At 39.5% G+C, this 17,612-nt stretch overlaps 1 protein-coding gene across 3 annotated transcripts in view; it reads left to right on the top strand.

Annotated features, from left to right (window-relative positions):
- The window catches only part of LOC133535011 (sodium- and chloride-dependent GABA transporter 2-like), a 94,513-nt gene that overhangs the window by 2,742 nt on the left and 74,159 nt on the right, over positions 1 to 17,612 (top strand). Inside the window, exons 1-3 of one of the 3 annotated variants that reach the window (XM_061874409.1) lie at positions 1,107 to 1,293; positions 11,159 to 11,225; positions 11,292 to 11,359. The exons of 1 other annotated variant lie outside the window; for it this stretch is intronic. In XM_061874409.1, coding sequence (XP_061730393.1) covers positions 11,160 to 11,225; positions 11,292 to 11,359 — 134 coding nt within the window. In that variant the 5' untranslated portion in view covers positions 1,107 to 1,293; position 11,159. Of the gene's footprint in view, positions 1 to 1,106; positions 1,294 to 11,158; positions 11,226 to 11,291; positions 11,360 to 17,612 lie in introns of those variants that run through there. One more of the 3 variants, XM_061874410.1, reaches the window with a different exon arrangement.

Raw genomic sequence — 17,612 nt, 5'->3', positions numbered from 1 at the left:
CTTTGGTCTGGATGACACAACGTTGAATATTTTCAAAAAATATTTTGAATGTGGACTTGTCAGACCACAGAACACTTTTCCACTTTGCATCAGTCCATCTTAGATGATCTCGGGCCCAGAAAAGCCGGCGCCGTTTCTGGATGTTGTTTATAACTGGCTTTCGCTTTGCATAGTAGAGCTTTAACTTGCACTTACAGATGTAGCGATGAACTGTATTTAGTGACAGTGGTTTTCTGAAGTGTTTTTTCAGCCCATGTGGTGATATCCTTTAGAGATTGACGTTGGTTTTTGATACACTGCCGTCTGAGGGATCGAAGGTCACGGTCATTCAATGTTGGTTTATGGCCATGCCACTTACGTGGAGTGATTTCTCCAGATTCTCTGAACTTTTTGATAATATTATGGACAGTAGATGTTGAAATCCCTAAATTTCTTGCAATTGCACTTTGAGAAACATTTTTCTTAAACTGTTTGACTGTTTGCTCACGCAGTTGTGGACAAAGGGGTTGTACCTCGCCTCATCCTTTCTTGTGAAAGACTGAGCATTTTTTGGGAAGCTAATTTTTATACCCAATCATGGCACCCACCTGTTCCCAATTAGCCTGCACACCTGTGGGATGTTCCAAATAAGTGTTTGATGAGCATTCCTCAACTTTATCAGTATTTATTGCCACCTTTCCCAACTTATTTGTCACGTGTTGCTGGCATCAAATTCTTAAGTTAATGATTATTTGCAAAAACAAAAAGTTTATCAGTTTCAACATCAAATATGTTGTCTTTGGAGCATATTCAACTGAATATGGGTTGAAAATTATTTGCAAATCATTGTATACCGTTTATATTTACATCTAACACAATTTCCCAACTCATATAGAAACAGGGTCTGTCGATAAATAAATATAAATTATACATTTGAATGAGGTAGATCGCCTCCACTTGGTCAATTGAAAAGCAGCTCTCCTGCAGAAACAGTGTGGGCACCCTTGGTGGGAGTCAAATAGACAGGCCTTCTTAACTGTAGCGCTCACGGCCCACTCCGCTCCCTCCCCACACTGGAACCATGTGGCCTTGTTGAATAGAGCCCGCCTTTATTTCCGCACTGTCAAACACACAGCACCCCCACCCTTGTCTTGTCTCAAGGGCCAGTCCACCTCGCTCTTCCGTCTCTCTTCTGCACATGTACATCTCCCTTTCTCTCTCTCAAAGAGAGCCCTATGGGCTCAGCCTTATCAGAGCTACTTGGAGATGAGCTCCACCTCAGGATGAATGAACCGCTGACGTGACTTTGTTAAGGTACTCTTCTCATTTCTTTTCTCATACTGCATGTGTGTGATGTGCAAACACTGCCGCTGAAATCTCGTTGATCGGCCAGACAAGCAAGCGAGTACTTTAGGGACCAGCTGGGCTTTTGTGCTCTTGTGCACTTATTCTTGGCGCTTGCTGCCATGTTAAGTAGGGTAAAGGTTGCTGGCTAACCGGCAGCAGGAACAACAATTTCCCTTGTTTAGAGCAGCACCTTACGGCAGTGCACTCATGTAATTTCTATGAGAAACAAATGCATTCTATTGTTTCACTTTCACTCTCACACAGCCAAACAGAGAAAAGCGCATGACATGAACGTGTTCATTCGGAAAAAAATGTAGAACGAAGTGAGGGGAATTGGTGAAACGAGCGTAATAGTGGCTTCTGTTCCAGTGTGTCCAGCTGTTCCAGTGTGTACACGGCTCCAGACAGAGAATTGTCATCACTGCCTCCCACGTGTGCCAGACACGTAAAAAATAAATACTCCACTTTGCCAAGTTTAGGAAGTTTGCTTTGCAAGTGGTCTAAAATAGATATCGGTTGTTGACAGAATCGCATTCCTTGTGAAACGTCACACAGACAAGTTTACGGCCCTGTTGAGTCTTGTTTGGCCCAGTTGTGTCATCCACATTGTCCCCACACAACTTGTTGCCGTAAATTAGGCTTGCATAATCATAAAGACAGCCAGGGCACATCGCTCAATTTAATAACACAATCAGTTCGAGGAAGTATAGAACCCAAAACCAGTGAAGTTGGCATGTTGTGTAAATCGTAAATAAAAACAGAATACTGTCATGTCTCGTGATCATGTTCTGTTTAGTTATGTTCTGTTTGTTTTTGACTCTGTTAGTTCTTGTTTTTGCGCACCCTGGTTTGTTTTAGTTTCCATGAAAACTCATTAGTTTAACCTGCCTCATTTGTTTGAACTCACGCACCTGGTGTTAATCATGCCACTATTTAAGCCTGTCATTTTCTGTTTGTCGTTCTGGTGTCATCACTCTTGTTTTTGCTCTGTCCATGCCATAGTTAGTACTAATGTTGTTCATTGTTCATGCTGCTTTGCTCATGTCCCAGTAAGCGTTGTTTGTTTTATGTTCATAGTTTAAGTATTAGTTTTGTTCATCTACTGTGGGTGCATTTTGTTTGTAGCTTTTGACTTAAGATTAAAATCATGTATTTACCTTTACGCCATGTCCCGTCACCTTCCTTTGCATTCCGGGAAAAAAAAAACCCACCACAGTCCACGTTATGACAAATACAACGATTTGCGAAATCTTTTTCATCCTATATTCAATTGAATAGACTGCAAAGACATGATAGTTAACGTTCGAACTGGTAAACGTTATTTTTTTGCAAATATTAGCTCATTTGGAATGTGATGCCTGCAAAAAGTTTTAAAAAAGCTGGAACAAGTGGCAAAAAAGACTGAGAAAGTTGAGGAATGCTCATCATACTTTTATTTGGAACATCCCACAGGTGAACAGACTAATTGGGAACTGGTGGGTGCTATGATTGGGTTTGAAGCAGCTTCCATGAAATGCTCAGTCATTCACCAACAAGGATGGGGCGAGGGTCACCACTTTTTGAAGAAATGCATGAGCAAATTGTCAAACAATTTAAGTATAACATTGCTCAACGAGCTGTTATATATAATGTTATATAAGGAATTTAGGGATTTCACCATCTCCAGTCCGTAATATCATCAAAAGGTTCAAAGAATCTGGAGAAATCAGGGCACGTAAGCCGCAAGGCCCAAAACAAACATTGAATGCCGGTGACCTTCGATCTCTCAGGCATCAACAAGTTACACTGGTGTGTAAAGGATATAACCACAAGCGTTCAGGAGCACTTCAGAAAACCACTGTCAGGAACTACAGTTCATTGCTACATCAAGTATAAGTTAAAACTACTATGGAAAGCCAAAGCCATTTATCAACAACACCCAGAAACGCTGCTGGCTTCGTCTGGCCCGAGTTCATCTAAGATGGACAGTTTTAAATTGAAAAAGTGTTCTGTGGTCTGACGAGTCCACATTTCAAGTTGTTTTTGGAAACTGTAGACGTTGTGTCTTCCGGAACAAAGACAAAAATAACTATCCATACTATTATATGCACAAAGTTCAAAAACCGGCATCTGGGATGGTATGGAGGTGTATTAGTGCCCGAGGCATGGGCAACTTACACATCTGTGTGAAAAACTTAAGCTGTACGTCAAAGCAAGAATGGGAAAGAATTCCACCTGAAAAGCTTCAAAAATGGTCTCCACAGTTCCCAAACGTTTACTGAGTGTTCTTAAAAAGAAAGGCCATGTAACACAGTGGTAACAATGCCCCTGTGCCTATTTGTTTGCAATGTGTTGCTGCCATTAAATTCTAAGTTAATCATTAAATATTTTGTCTTTGCAGTCTATTCAATTGAATATAAGTTGAAAAGGATTTGCAAATCATTGTATTCTGTTTTTATTTACGATTTACACAACGTGCCAACTTTACTTGTTTTGTGTTCATATATATATATATATATATATATATATATATAGGGCTTCACGGTGGCAGAAGGGTTAGTGCATCTGCCTCACAATACGAAGGTCCTGAGTAGTCTGGGGTTCAATCCCGGGCTCGGGATCTTTCTGTGTGGAGTTTGCATGTCCTCCCCGTGAGTGCGTGGGTTCCCGCCGGGTACTCCAGCTTCTTCCCACTTCCAAAGACATGCACCTGGGGATAGGTTGATTGGCAACACTAAATTGGCCCTAATGTGTGTGAATGTGAGTGGGAATATTGTCTGTCTATCTGTGTTGGCCCTGTGTTTGTCCAGGGTGTATCCCGGCTTCCGCCCGATTGTAGCTGAGATAGGCACCAGCACCCCCCGCGACTCCAAAGGGAATAAGTGGTAGAAAATGGAATAATGGATGTATGTATATGTATATGTGTATATATATATATATATATATATATATATATATATATATATATATATGGAAGACTGCTGATTGTCAACACTAAATTGGCCCTAGTGTGTAAATTAGTGATGTGAATGTGAGAATGAAATTGTGAATGCATGTTTGACTATCTGTGTTGGCCATGCGGTGACTTGTCCAGTGTATATCCTGCCGCCCACCCGAGTGCAGCTCCAGCCCCTTCGCAACACCGAGAGGGACAGAATGGATAGATAAGTCCCTACTTGGCGAGCATTCATCCTTGATTTCGTTTCTGTGCCTTCTAAAACCACAGAATGATCAGACACTTTGGCCCCAGTCGCCAAGAACCTGCAGCTCAAAGTTGTGTGTTGTGTATTTACTCGTTCATATCTATGGCCGACAGACATGTTGCCGTACTGTAGAGTTTCCTATTGTCTTTAGTTACTTATTAATCTACTTACTAATTTACTCTTCTTAGCTGGTTACCCTTTGCTGTAACATGTGTTCTATTAACTTTCAGTTGAAGTGTACAAAGCATTTATTATGTTCATGTTTCATTACTTCACATTCAAACTTGCTTAGGGCCGCGGTTAGCATCGCTTGTCCTCTCCTCCTTATGTAGCTAACACATAACGCTAAAAGGATGTTAGCTAAATTTTCTCCTACAGTTAGTTTAAAAAAAAAACTTGAGCTCATTTTTAGCTAACATTAGCATTAATGCCGCATTTTTTAAGTGTATGTATTCCTTTATTTAACCTTTGATATTTGAACATTTGTATGTGGATTAATGAATCACCCCATTATTGTGTGCAAGGGAGAATCGATCATTTTTCCCATCTCAAATGTTAGATCAGGTATACAAAAGTAAATTATTTACACAATTGTTTCAATTCCTTCACCATCATGAAGAATTGCACCGGCTGCTGTGAAAAGTAAGTTCTAATTTACATAGAAGAATCAAGATGCAAGGTATGAGGTATAAGTGATCCGTTAACTGTGATCCGCATTAAAAGTAGAGCTGCAACGAACGACAAATGTTCGTTGCCTACTATAATCCAGGACATCGAAAAAAGCCCCTACCTGACCAGCGCTCAGAAAATCTGCAGAGACTCCTCCTACCCCCACCAAGGACTGTTTTCACTGCTGGACTCTAGAAAGAATTTCCGCAGCCTCCGTACTGTAGCTGAACCTTCAGGTTCTGTAACAGCTTCTTCCCTCAGGCTGTAAAACTTTTGAATAAATCATAATAATCCCCTCAATTCCCCGCAAAAATGGAATAACTCGCTGTAATGTAAAGACAATATAACATACATCCATAAACATGGATGCATATGCAAAAGTGCAATATGTTTATCTGTACAGTAATCTATTTATTTATATCTGCACCTTATTGATTTTTTATCCTGCACTAACATTAGCTATTGCAACAAAAGTTTGTTGTTATCTGTACTGTAAAGTTCAAATGTGAATGACAATAAAAAGGAAGTCTAAGTCTATAATACTTTGTTTGTCCTCAATTTACAAACCCTATTTCCATATGAGTTGTAAAAGTGTTAGACGTAAATATAAACAGAATACAATGATTTTCAAACCTTTCCAACCCATATTCAATTGAATGCACTACAAAGACAAGATATTTGATGTTCAAACTCATAAACTTTATTTTTTTTTTGCGAATAATAATTAACTTTGAATTTCATGGCTGCAACACGTGCCAAAGTAGTTGGGAAAGGGCATGTTCACCACTCTGTTACATCACCTTTTCTTTTAACAACACTCATTAAACGTTTGGGAACTGAGGAAACTAATTGTTGAAGCTTTGAAAGTGGAATTCTTTACCATTCTTGTTTTATGTAGAGCTTCAGTCATTCAACAGTCCGGGGTTTCCGCTGTCGTATTTTACGCTTCATAATGCTCCATACATTTTCGATGGGAGACAGGTTTGGACTGCAGGTGGGCCATGAAAGTACCCACACTCTTTTTGTACGAACCAACGCTGTTGTAACACTTGCTGAAATAGGCTGGGGCGACCACTTCAGGAAAAAAAAAAATTATATATATATATATATATATATATATATATATATATATATATATATATATATATATATATATATGTATATATATGTATATATAAATATATATATTTGTATATATATATTTATTTATTAGGGCTGCAAATCTTTGGGTGTCCCACGATTCGATTCAGTATCGATTCTTGGGGTCGCGATTCGATTATAAATCGATTTTTTTACTACATACATATATATATATATATATATATAGTACTTTATTGACTCTTGAAGGAATCAATAAAGTACTATCTATCTATCTATCTATCGATCTATTGGACATTTTATAGAACACTTTATTTACATGCTATCTATAGACAAACCCATCAAGTTTATGTCTGTAAAAGTAAACCATACATAATGTTGCATTCAGGAACTCCATGTGCTTTACCGGCCAAGCAGGAAGCGTTGACCCATGCTTTTACTTTCAAGCGACAGGATGTTTTGGAGTCGCAACAATGGTGTCGCGACTGTCACACATGGCAGTATTTGTTGTTGAAGAGAAAACCTGTCTGGCAAGCTTACGGCTGAAGTCCAGCTCATTTTTGGAGTCTCACACACAGGCAAACATAGCTAACAGGGGTGTAATAATTTAATCGATATAATGATTTGTATTCTTTAGATTCAACTACATTGATCTGTACTCTGCAAGTTTGCCTTTCGAAAGACAGGTATTGATCGATCTGAGATCGTTTTCAAAGAGAATTTATTGATTTTATTGATACTACGAAAAGGAAAACATTGAATTTCAAAACTGAAAACTTTCGATGGAGTTTAGCACTTTCAATCATAGAGACAGTAAACGTTAAATTTTGCTTTCTTGTCTGTGGCGTCATCAAAACAAAAATGGCGAATAGCTACAGTGGTCAAGAAAGGTCATACCAAATCCAAACACCACAAAACAATATCATAAGAGACAAAGCTGCAAGCAGCGTTGGTCGGGTCCGCCGTTGGCCGCCGCCGCCGTGTCCCGAGTGCCGATCTTAGTCAGACCTCCATAGAAGTTTTTGTTTCATCACTCTACGACATTCCTAACAGAATTTACAAGCAGTTTTATCAGTTTATTTTCCTAGTGGGCGCTAGAGCACAATTTTCATTTTTGGGCTTCCGCCCGATTGTAGCTGAGATAGGCGCCAGCGCCCCCCGCGACCCCGAAAGGGAATAAGCGGTAGAAAATGGATGGATGGATGGATACAACACAAAAACGTTCAAATACAGCCACAACAAATACATCCATTGCACCGGTCACTCGAGGTTTCTCGTTGTTTCCATTGGGTTGAGTTCTTTCTTGCCCGGATGTCGTCGTGGCTTGTGCAGCCCTTTGAGACATTTTTGATTAAGGGATGTATAGGTAAACTTTGATTGGTTGATTGAAATGATACAACACAATAATATGAAGCCACAACTCAACTTAAAGTCACTAAGGATGCAATCGAAAGAACGGAAGTGACGACTGAGGTCACGACTTCCGGAACACAACAACATGGCAGTGAACAACTGGCAGCCAAGGAGAAGTCATTTCATCAGAAACAAATAAATACTTGAGCTGGTTCAGGGAAGACATGGAAATTAGGAAGCGATGAGCCAACTCCATCAACAGGGATGTAAAGGCATAGATGTTTCAGCACACGCTGTCCTTCATCAACAACACCAGGGCGGAGAACAAATTCTGTATGGCCGGGTCAGAAACTTTATTTAGCAGGTAAATCTACTGGAAAAATGTTGATTACTGTAGTTTTATTAAGTGCTCAAATATTGACAACGTGAGCACAAAAGATTTCATTTTGTTAATTCAATCTAAAGTGTTGGTTGCACTTTATCAAATGGAAATGCATTAACTATTAATTGTTGTTTACTTTCTTGCTGGTATCCATAATTTTTCATACTTAATTCTCTAACAAGAAATAACAGGAATACAGGAAACTTCACCTGCAGGGTCTAGTATTTAACTTACGGTATTTGTATTTCCTTTATGTAATTGAGACGGTGCATATTGATCAACACTTAAACCAACAGTGTAAATGTGCCGGACTGGGCATAAACTCTGATTTTCAGCCGTAGTCCTAAAGCAGGTTTCTAAAATCCCACAGTGAGACACATAAGACTTTACAACCACGATGACACAAATAAATAAGACATCACAAAACAGACAAGACAAGCAGTTGCAATACACAATTACAAGCCAATAGACCAGGGCAGACAATTCACTCACAGCTTCAAATACGCTGGCCAGGAGCACACTAGAACGGGCTGGAGTCTGGAAACAGTGTTTAATGGTTTAATGGGTGCATGTCGGATTTCTTTTTAGCCAGTGCTTGTTTTTTTTTTTGTTTTTTTGGATAGTTATCACAGTCTCTAATGTGTGTGGGCAACCTATTCCAGGATTGCGTTCCTCTTACAGAGGTGACCATTTGACCGAATTTTGTTCTATGTCTTGGTGTATTGCAATTACCTCTGGACCAGGCCCTAGTTCTTCGTCCTTCTGTCAGGCTTGGACTAAGGAATGAACTTAGATGCAGAGTAGGGATTCTTCGTAGGACGTTTATTTTGACAGCTCTTTCAGCTCCAGAGTCAGAGTAATACAAAACCTATCAATAACAAAAAACGGTCAGCGAAAAAGGTTAAAAAAAAGGGAATAACCGCAAATCACTCCTAAAAGGAGGAAAATACAAAAACAAAGAAACTATAATATCCGCGGCATCTGATATGAAACTTATTAACATAAAACCCTCAAACAGGAGGAAGAAAACAATGACTAAAAACTTCTACTCTTAATCTTAATCTAATAAATGTAAACGAAAAATCACTCAAGAAATTTGAGGAAGGAAAGATTAGTAAGAAAAATAATAACTCACCGCTTCGTTTGAACAAAAGCTAAATAACAAAATTCACTCTGAGTAGGAGAAAAAGTCAAACTCAAAATAACTGTGTGGGAATTCAGGATCCAAGGAAATAAGCATGGGACGAGGCAAGGCATGGACATAAACATGGAAGCAAGACAGGCACGAAAGCTTGAGACAATCTGGCACAGAACAAGGGGAGGCATGGGCTTATATGACACATGAGGGTAAAGGGAAACAGGTGGAAACAATCAGGGTTCAGGAATGACTTCAGACTGGTGACACAAGAAGAAGGGCCAGTGATCTAAAACAAGAGGAGTTGCTTTTCAAAATAAAACATGCAATTCACAAGACAAAAAAACCAAGACAAGACATCCCTCACCGCGGTGTGACACCTTCACTGTTTCTTCTCTGAATGAATTAATCTAATGTTAGGGGTGCAAGCGCATTTAAAACTTTGTAGATGAGACACACATCAAGAAAGATGTGGTACAGTAGCTCTCCATATCAAGAATGTAAAGTTTTTCTTAGTATAATACAATTGTGGAAGTGCATTGGTTTCCTGTCAAGGATTTTTACTGCCCTTTTGAAGAGAGACTTGATGGGTTTTAGTACAGCTGTGTGTGTCCAAGTTGTGAAACAATAGTTTATATGTGAGAATATCCTGGCGCGCATGTAGACTTAAGCTGTCTTGGAAGTGAGAAATGGTCTTATATGATTGAAATTTGACAGTGTATTTAACGATATTTGTAATTTTTTTAACATGTGCTTTGAATGATAAAATTGTGTCAAAGGCCACGCCAAGATATGTGAATTTGTCTACGAAACAACACTCTCTCCATTAACCACTACAGGCGGTTGATCGCCCTCTGCCGACTTACGAGAGAAGAACTTAGATACAGTCTTTTGGGTTTTGAGGTTTAAACAGGATTAGTGGTTAGAGTGTCCGCCCTGAGATCGGTAGGTTGGGAGTTAAAACCCCGGCTGAGTCATACCAAAGACTATAAGAAAAAATGGGACCCATTGCCTCCCTGCTTGGCACTCAGCATCATGGGTTGGAATTGGGGGTTAAATCTCCATAAATGATTCCCGGGCGCGGCACCGCTGCTGCCCACTGCTCCCCTCACTTCCTAGGGGGTGATCAAGGGTGATGGGTCAAATGCAGAGGACAAATTTCACCACACCTAGTGTGTGTGTAACAATCATTGGTACTTTAAAGGCCTACTGAAACCAACTACTACCGACCACGCAGTCTGATAGTTTATATATCAATGATGAAATATTAACATTGCAACACATGCCAATATGGCCTTTTTAGTTTACTAAATTGCAATTTTAAATTTCCCGCAGAGTTTCTTGTTGAAAACGTTGCGAAATGATGACGCGTATGATGACGTGTGTTTGTGGGTTGGAGGGGACATATTAGCCCAGCACCACTTCCTGCTAAAAGTCGTCTCTTTTCATCGCATAATTACACAGTAATTTGGACATCTGTGTTGCTGAATCTTTTGCAATTTGTTCAATTAATAATGGAGACGTCAAATTAGAATGCTGTTGGTGGAAAGCGATGGATTGCAGTTGCCTTTAGCAACCGAGACACAGCCTCTGTTTCTTTGTTTGTTTTTAAACTTTAAAGGCCTACTAAAACCCACTACTACCGACCACGCAGTCTGATAGTTTATATATCAATGATGAAATATTTACATTGCAACACATGCCAATACGGCCTTTTTAGTTTACTAAATTGCAATTTTAAATATCCCGGGACTTTTTTATTGAAAACGTCGCGTAATGATGACATGTACGCGTGACATCACGGGCTGTTATGAATATGAGTGCTGCGCACACACACAGCTAAAAGTCGTCTGCTTTAACTGCATAATTACGCAGTATTTTGGAGATCTGTGTTGCTGAATCTTTTGCAATTTGTTCAATTGATATTGGAGAAGTCAAAGTAGAACGATGGAGTTGGGAATCTTTAGCCTTTAGCCACACAAACACACGGTGATTCCTTGTTTAAAATTCAAGGATGTGGAGCTTTCCTATGGATCACAGCGGACATGAATCCCGACCACTTGTCAACCAGCAGGTTTCGGTGAGAAATTGTGGTTAAAAAGTCGCCACTTACCGGATATCAGCTGAGCTTGTGCCTCCCGTACAGCTGCCGTCGACTTCCCCGAGACACTGCACGTCAACACCCGGCTGCGGACGTACACTTCCGACTATCAGGTACTGTTAAACTCACTAAAACACTAGCAACACAATAGAAAGATAAGGGATTTCCCAGAATTATCCTAGTAAATGTCTCTAAAAACATATGAATCCGTCTCAATGCAACGCGATTGCAATCGCGTTTTTTTTTTTAACTTGTTTTTTTTTTGTTTTTTTGTGCTAGTCCGTCGCTATCAATATCCTCAAACACGAATCTTTCATCCTCGCTCAAATTAATGGGGAAATTGTCGTGTTTTCTTGGTCCGAATAGCTGTTTTTTTTGGAGGCTCCCATTAAAATCAATGTGAATATATGAGGAGCCATCAACATGTGACGTCATCGTCTGCGACTTCCGGTAGAGGCAGGGCTTTTCTCCAGTTGCGAACTTTATCGTGGATGTTCTCTACTAAATCCTTTCAGCAAAAATATGGCAATATCGCAAAATGATCAAGTATGACACATAGAATGGACCTGCTATCTCAGTTTAAATAAGAAAATCTCATTTCAGTAGGCCTTTAACACAGAGCGGTCAAGCGAACATGTTTGTCTACGTCAACCAGCAAGTTTTTGGATGGGAAAATTGTGATATTAAGTCGACTCTTCACGGAGACATCAGTGGATTACGCGTCCCCCTGCAGCAGTTGTCAAAAAAGGCACCTGTGAGCTTCGCTCCTCCATGGCTTCCATCAAAGACACTGGCGTTCACCGCAGCCATCCGACTTTGAGGTATGACTTTACAATCTCACCAAAACACTATTAAAACATTAAGCAGACAAGGGATCTTCCAGAATTATCCTAGATCCTAGTAAATGTGTCTAATTACATCTGAAACACTCACACTGCCGCCGCCCGGAGCCGTCGCTTTTACTTTCTTTTTTTTCCTTCTTTTTTTTTTGTGCTTCAGGCTTACTTTCTTCATCCACAAATCTTACATCCTCGCTCAAATTAATGGGGAAATTGTCGCTTTCTCGGTCCGAATAGCTCTTGCTGCTGGAGGCTCACATTATAAACAATGTGAGGATGTGAGGAGCCCTCACACCGGTGACGTCACGCGCACATCGTCTGCTACTTCCGGTAAAGGCAAGGCTTTTTTATTAGCGACCAAAAGTTGCAAACTTTATCGACAATGTTCTCTACTAAATCCTTTCAGCAGAAATATGGCAATATCGCAAAATTATCAAGTATGACACATAGAATGGACCTGCTATACCCATTTGAATAAGTAAATCTCATTTCAGTCGGCCTTTAACTTTAACTTTAGGATTCATTGAGCCAGTGAGATACCTGTGCCAGAGCTGCTGATAGTTTTTTTGCAGCTTTTTGTTTTGATTTAGCTTGGACATATAGCACTGTATCATCAGCATATAATTGCAAATGAGACTGCAGGTAAGGCTTTTACATAGAGGGTGAACAGAATTGAACCCAAGATAGAGCCTAGGGGTATCCCTGTTGAACAGATAAGGTAAGGTGACATTGATTTTCCGATCTGAACAGTCTGTTTTCTATTTAACATGTATGATCTCATCCAGCAGAGTGCACTATCAGAGAAAAAGAAGTGGGACATTTTGGAATTTAGTACATTATGATTTAAGTGAGTCGGAAGCTCTTTTCAGATCCAGGAAGACAGCTCCCGCATAGCCACCTTGATCCTACACAGTCCCACTGCTTGAATTGTTTTTGCTCTAAAATTACTGAATCGATTTCGTATCATATCGTGAAAAAAGAACAACAATATTGTCCCTGAATCGAATCGACAACCACAAATTTAGAATTGAAAAGAATCATCAACACGAATCCTTAAACCCCTAACTACAGTTTTACAAGCAGCTGTTAACGACTTTGTGCTTAAAAGACAATAGGCAACGCAGACAACATGAATGGGTGTGTACATGATGGCTGTCAACACCCCTAATTTTGCAATCTATCAATTCATGGCCTTTTTCTACCTTTCACCCGGCCGGTTAAAAAAAGTTCCCGGTGTTTCCACCAAAGACTACTGTGACGATCTCCGACCTCGATCCTCTGTTCCTTTGCAGGAAACACCACACCTTGGCTCAGTGGTTTACACTCTTTTATTCTATTTACAACAATTGATAGTGTTCAGAGTTCATTTTCAGCTTTTCAGCTTTTGTCTCTCACGCTCAACAGCGTGCTCCTCCGTCTGACTCTCACTCCCAGTTTGCCAGCCGCGCTCATGGTTTCCAACGCTGCTGATAAAGGAAACAGGTGATTAGATAACTCGTCCCAGCTGAGGTATCTGCTCACCTGATTGCTGCTTCACGACCGGCTGCCGCACATGCTCCGCCCGCAGGGGACACGTAGGACACGCCCCTCTCCACAACTACTAAGATAGATTTAGTTCTGCAGTAACCTTCTTTTTTACTTCATGACAGCAAGATAGGAAGTTTTTTTTTTTTTTTTTGTCCTGTCCAGCTACTCAGGCAAATCATATAGTTGATGTACATGCCCACATTTGCTGTACAGATTTGCTTTACAAGGGAGAAGTGTGGGATACTTCTCTAGTAGCTGTATTTGTAATTGAGTTTATCAAATGGATTTATCAAATGTTAAAGGAAGACAGAGGGGTAAATTGCGGGGACAAGAGGGCGATAAGACAACAATAACAGCCACAATAACAACAGAACAGCAAAAACGATATGTACAAATATGATATGAAAAGTGATAGCAAAGAATCAGTTAGTGAAGTAAAGATTAATAACACAGAAATGACAATGAACATTATTACATCCATTCCTCCATTTTTCTACCGCTTGTCCCTTTCAGGGTGGCGGGGGGTGCTGCAGCCTACACCCTGGACAAGTTGCCACTTCGCGCACTGGAATGGAGCTAAGGCTGTGCGGTATATTGATATATCGCGGGTTTGTCTCTGTGCGATATAGAAAATTATTATATCGTGATATTGGAGTACGCGTTCTCACGCATTTGCATAACACTACAGGCGTTTCTCACTCTTTGTAGTCTCTCCTTCTCACAGAGACATAAAACAACAGCACCTTCTTACATACGTCACATACGTATATGCCCTCGCAGAGCAGACAGGTAACCTTAGCTGTGGTGCGAGTGGTAATACGAGAAAAAGAAAGTGCGAATCTGGTAACAAATGAAGGAAGAATTAATTCCCAAGAAAAACAGCACGGCGTCAATTGTCTGGCGGTGGTTTGGCTTCAAGCGGGAATATGTCGAACAGACAACCGTAATTTGTCAACTGTGGGCCAAAAGCGTTGCTACAAAAAGTAGCATTACTGCTAATATGTAGCATCATTTGATAATTCACCTGCTAGAGAATGAAGAGTGTTTGAAACTCTGCATGTCAACATCTCCGTTCGGTGCCACACCAACAAATTGCCGAGGCAACCATTTTCACATCAACACCGTATGAAAAAAATTGTCAATTATGGAGCCAAATTTCCTTGTTTGTTTACATTGATTTTATTTAGTTTTTTCTAATTGATTGCTGGCCTCAGTTGATGCTGAATTTCCTTTTCGGGACATTTCTCCACCCACTTCCTGTTTGAGAACCAGGAAGTGTTGACAGGGATGGATCTGTTGCAATGGTGCGGTTGTCATGGTAGCATCCTTTAATTGGGTTCAGCTGGGAACACTCGGGGGGGGCGATTGTATGGAAGAAAAACAGTTTCCAACCGTGTCGTGCAGAGCGGGCCGTGTGTGGTCAAGTCTCGCTGCTGTGACAATGTGCCATTCAAGGTCAGCTTACATAATGGTCTATAACCTACATTTGATTTAATTTTGATAGCATGGAGTAAACGATTTGTCATATCCAAACACATTTCTACAGTACTGGATATTCAATCATTTGCACGCGTCAAACTGGTCGACACAGTCGCCCTCAGTATCAGCCCAAAGGTAAGGGCTGTAGAGTCAACAACAGAAGGAGATAACGTCCGCAGGAACCTACCACATAGTGAAGGACATACACTATTTGATTTCCTATTATGCAGCTCATTTTTATTTGACAGTTATTGAAATATCTTGTGTGACATCATGCACAAAAGTGCACTTTAATTGTTTTTAACTATTGTAGTGGCGTTCTGTGCAAAAAGTGCACTTTAATTTAGTGTTGTTTTTTTATATGTCATCTTAGTGACATCATGCACAAAAGTGCACTAATAGCTGGTTTTAAAACGTCTCTGACAATCCTGCACTTAAAAGTTTAAAATAAGCATATATTAATGCAGTATGAAGAAGAATGTTTTCATGTAGACACATAGAATCATCATACTGCTGTGATTATATGCATCAAGTGTTCATTCAAGACTAAGTCAAAAATATCGAGATATACATATTGCATATCGTGACATGGCCTAAAAATGTCGACATACTAATAAAAAGGCCATATTGCCCAGCCCTAGATTACACATTTTGATTAAGATTCAACACATAGGTTTAGATTCAAGATTTAAGTTTAGATTAACATGTAGATTTATAGTTAAAAGATTTAGGTTTAGATTTAAGATTTAGCGCTCATGTTTAGATGAGATTTAACATTGAGGTTTAGATTTAAAATATGTCATGTCCTTTGATCATGTCTTGTTTGGCTATGTTCTGTTGACCTTTGGACTCTTTAAGTTCCTGTTTTTTTTTTCACTCCCTTGTTTATTTGCCATGGTTGCAAATTACGTTCACCTGTCTCTGATTAGTGTTCGGCCGCTCACCTGCTACCCGAGCACTAATCAGAGGCATTATTTAAGCCTGCCATTGCCGGTCAGTTGGTTTGGCGTCATTGTGTTCTTTTCATGTTCTGTCCATGCCAGTTTTTTCATGCCAAAGTCCATGCTACTCTTGTCAAGCCATAGTAAGTGTTGTTTGATTTATGTTCATAGTCTGTTTATGTGTTAGTTTTGTTCCTTAGTCAAGTTGTGCCCCCGCTGTGAGTGCTTTTTGTTTGTACCTTTTTTTTAGTTTAAATTAAATCATGTTTTTACCTAAACGCCATGTCCCGAGTAGTTCGTCTGCCTTCCTGGGAGAACGACCACGCAGCAAGCTGCGATCCCCCCATTGTGACAACATATAGGTTAAGATTCAAGATTTAGGTTTAGATTTAACATATACATTTATGTTTAACATGTATATTTATATGAAAGATTTAGTTTAATTCATGTTTAATTAATTTTTTTTTTGCATATATCAATAAATTAGACTAAATGAGATGGATTGAATATTTCGATTGTTTGACAGCTCTAATAATAATACAAATGTATTCACCGAAGATATTTTAAACGTTACTTCTAATGCAATGGTCTTGAAATTGTAAGGGACACAATGAGGTAATAAAAACAGTGGTACTTTTTAAGTGGTATTCAAAGTTGAAAACCGCTGGTGCAGACGATAACATGACACAACAAATGGATTGGATTTGTGACCTCAGCAAATATGCGAAGTCATCTCTCATCTCAAGGTGTCCTTTTTAGGCTGTATAACGCAGTGGGAAGCTGTGGCCTCCTTGCCAAGTGTCAACAACACAAGGGAACAGATGACAAAGGGGGAATGTTTTCAGGCCGCCTTTACGGACAGCATCTGTAGCAAAGCGGGCCCCCTCCTAACACTTCCCACCACCACACACACTCACTCACACACACAAACACACACACACGCGCGCGTCACGCTGTGACATGTGCACTTTGATATCGCAACATCTGCAGCGTCCAGATGTGACATTTGTCAAAACAACCCCCCATCTATGCATGTTTTAAAGCAGTGGTTCTCAACTTTTTTTCAGTGATGTACCCCCTGTGAAAATTTTTTAAATTCAAGTACCCCCTAATCACAGCAAAGCATTTTTGGTTGAAAAAAAGAGATAAAGAAGTAAAATACAGCACTATGTCATCAATTTCTGATTTATTAAATTGTATAACGGTGCAAAATATTGCTCATTTGTAGTGGTCTTTCTTGAACTATTTGGAAAATAAGATACAAAAATAACTAAAAACTTGTTGAAAAAAAAACAAGTGATTCAATTATAAATAAAGATTTCTACACATAGAAGTAATCATCGTCTTAAAGTGTCCTCTTTGGGGATTGTAATAGAGATCCATATCGATTCATGAACTTAATTCTAAACATTTCTTCACCAAAAAAGAAATCTTTAACATCAATATTTATGGAACATGTACACAAAAAATCAAGCTGTCAACACTGAATATTGCATTGTTGCATTTCTTTTCACAGTTTATGAACTTACATTAATATTTTGTTGGAGTATTATTTAATAAATATATTTATTTTTGAATTG

The sequence above is a fragment of the Nerophis ophidion genome, linkage group LG16 (assembly GCF_033978795.1).
Source record: "Nerophis ophidion isolate RoL-2023_Sa linkage group LG16, RoL_Noph_v1.0, whole genome shotgun sequence".
Taxonomy (NCBI): domain Eukaryota; kingdom Metazoa; phylum Chordata; class Actinopteri; order Syngnathiformes; family Syngnathidae; genus Nerophis; species Nerophis ophidion.
Note: the sequence above shows the minus strand (reverse complement) of the source record. Positions and strands in the feature narration are given on the sequence as shown.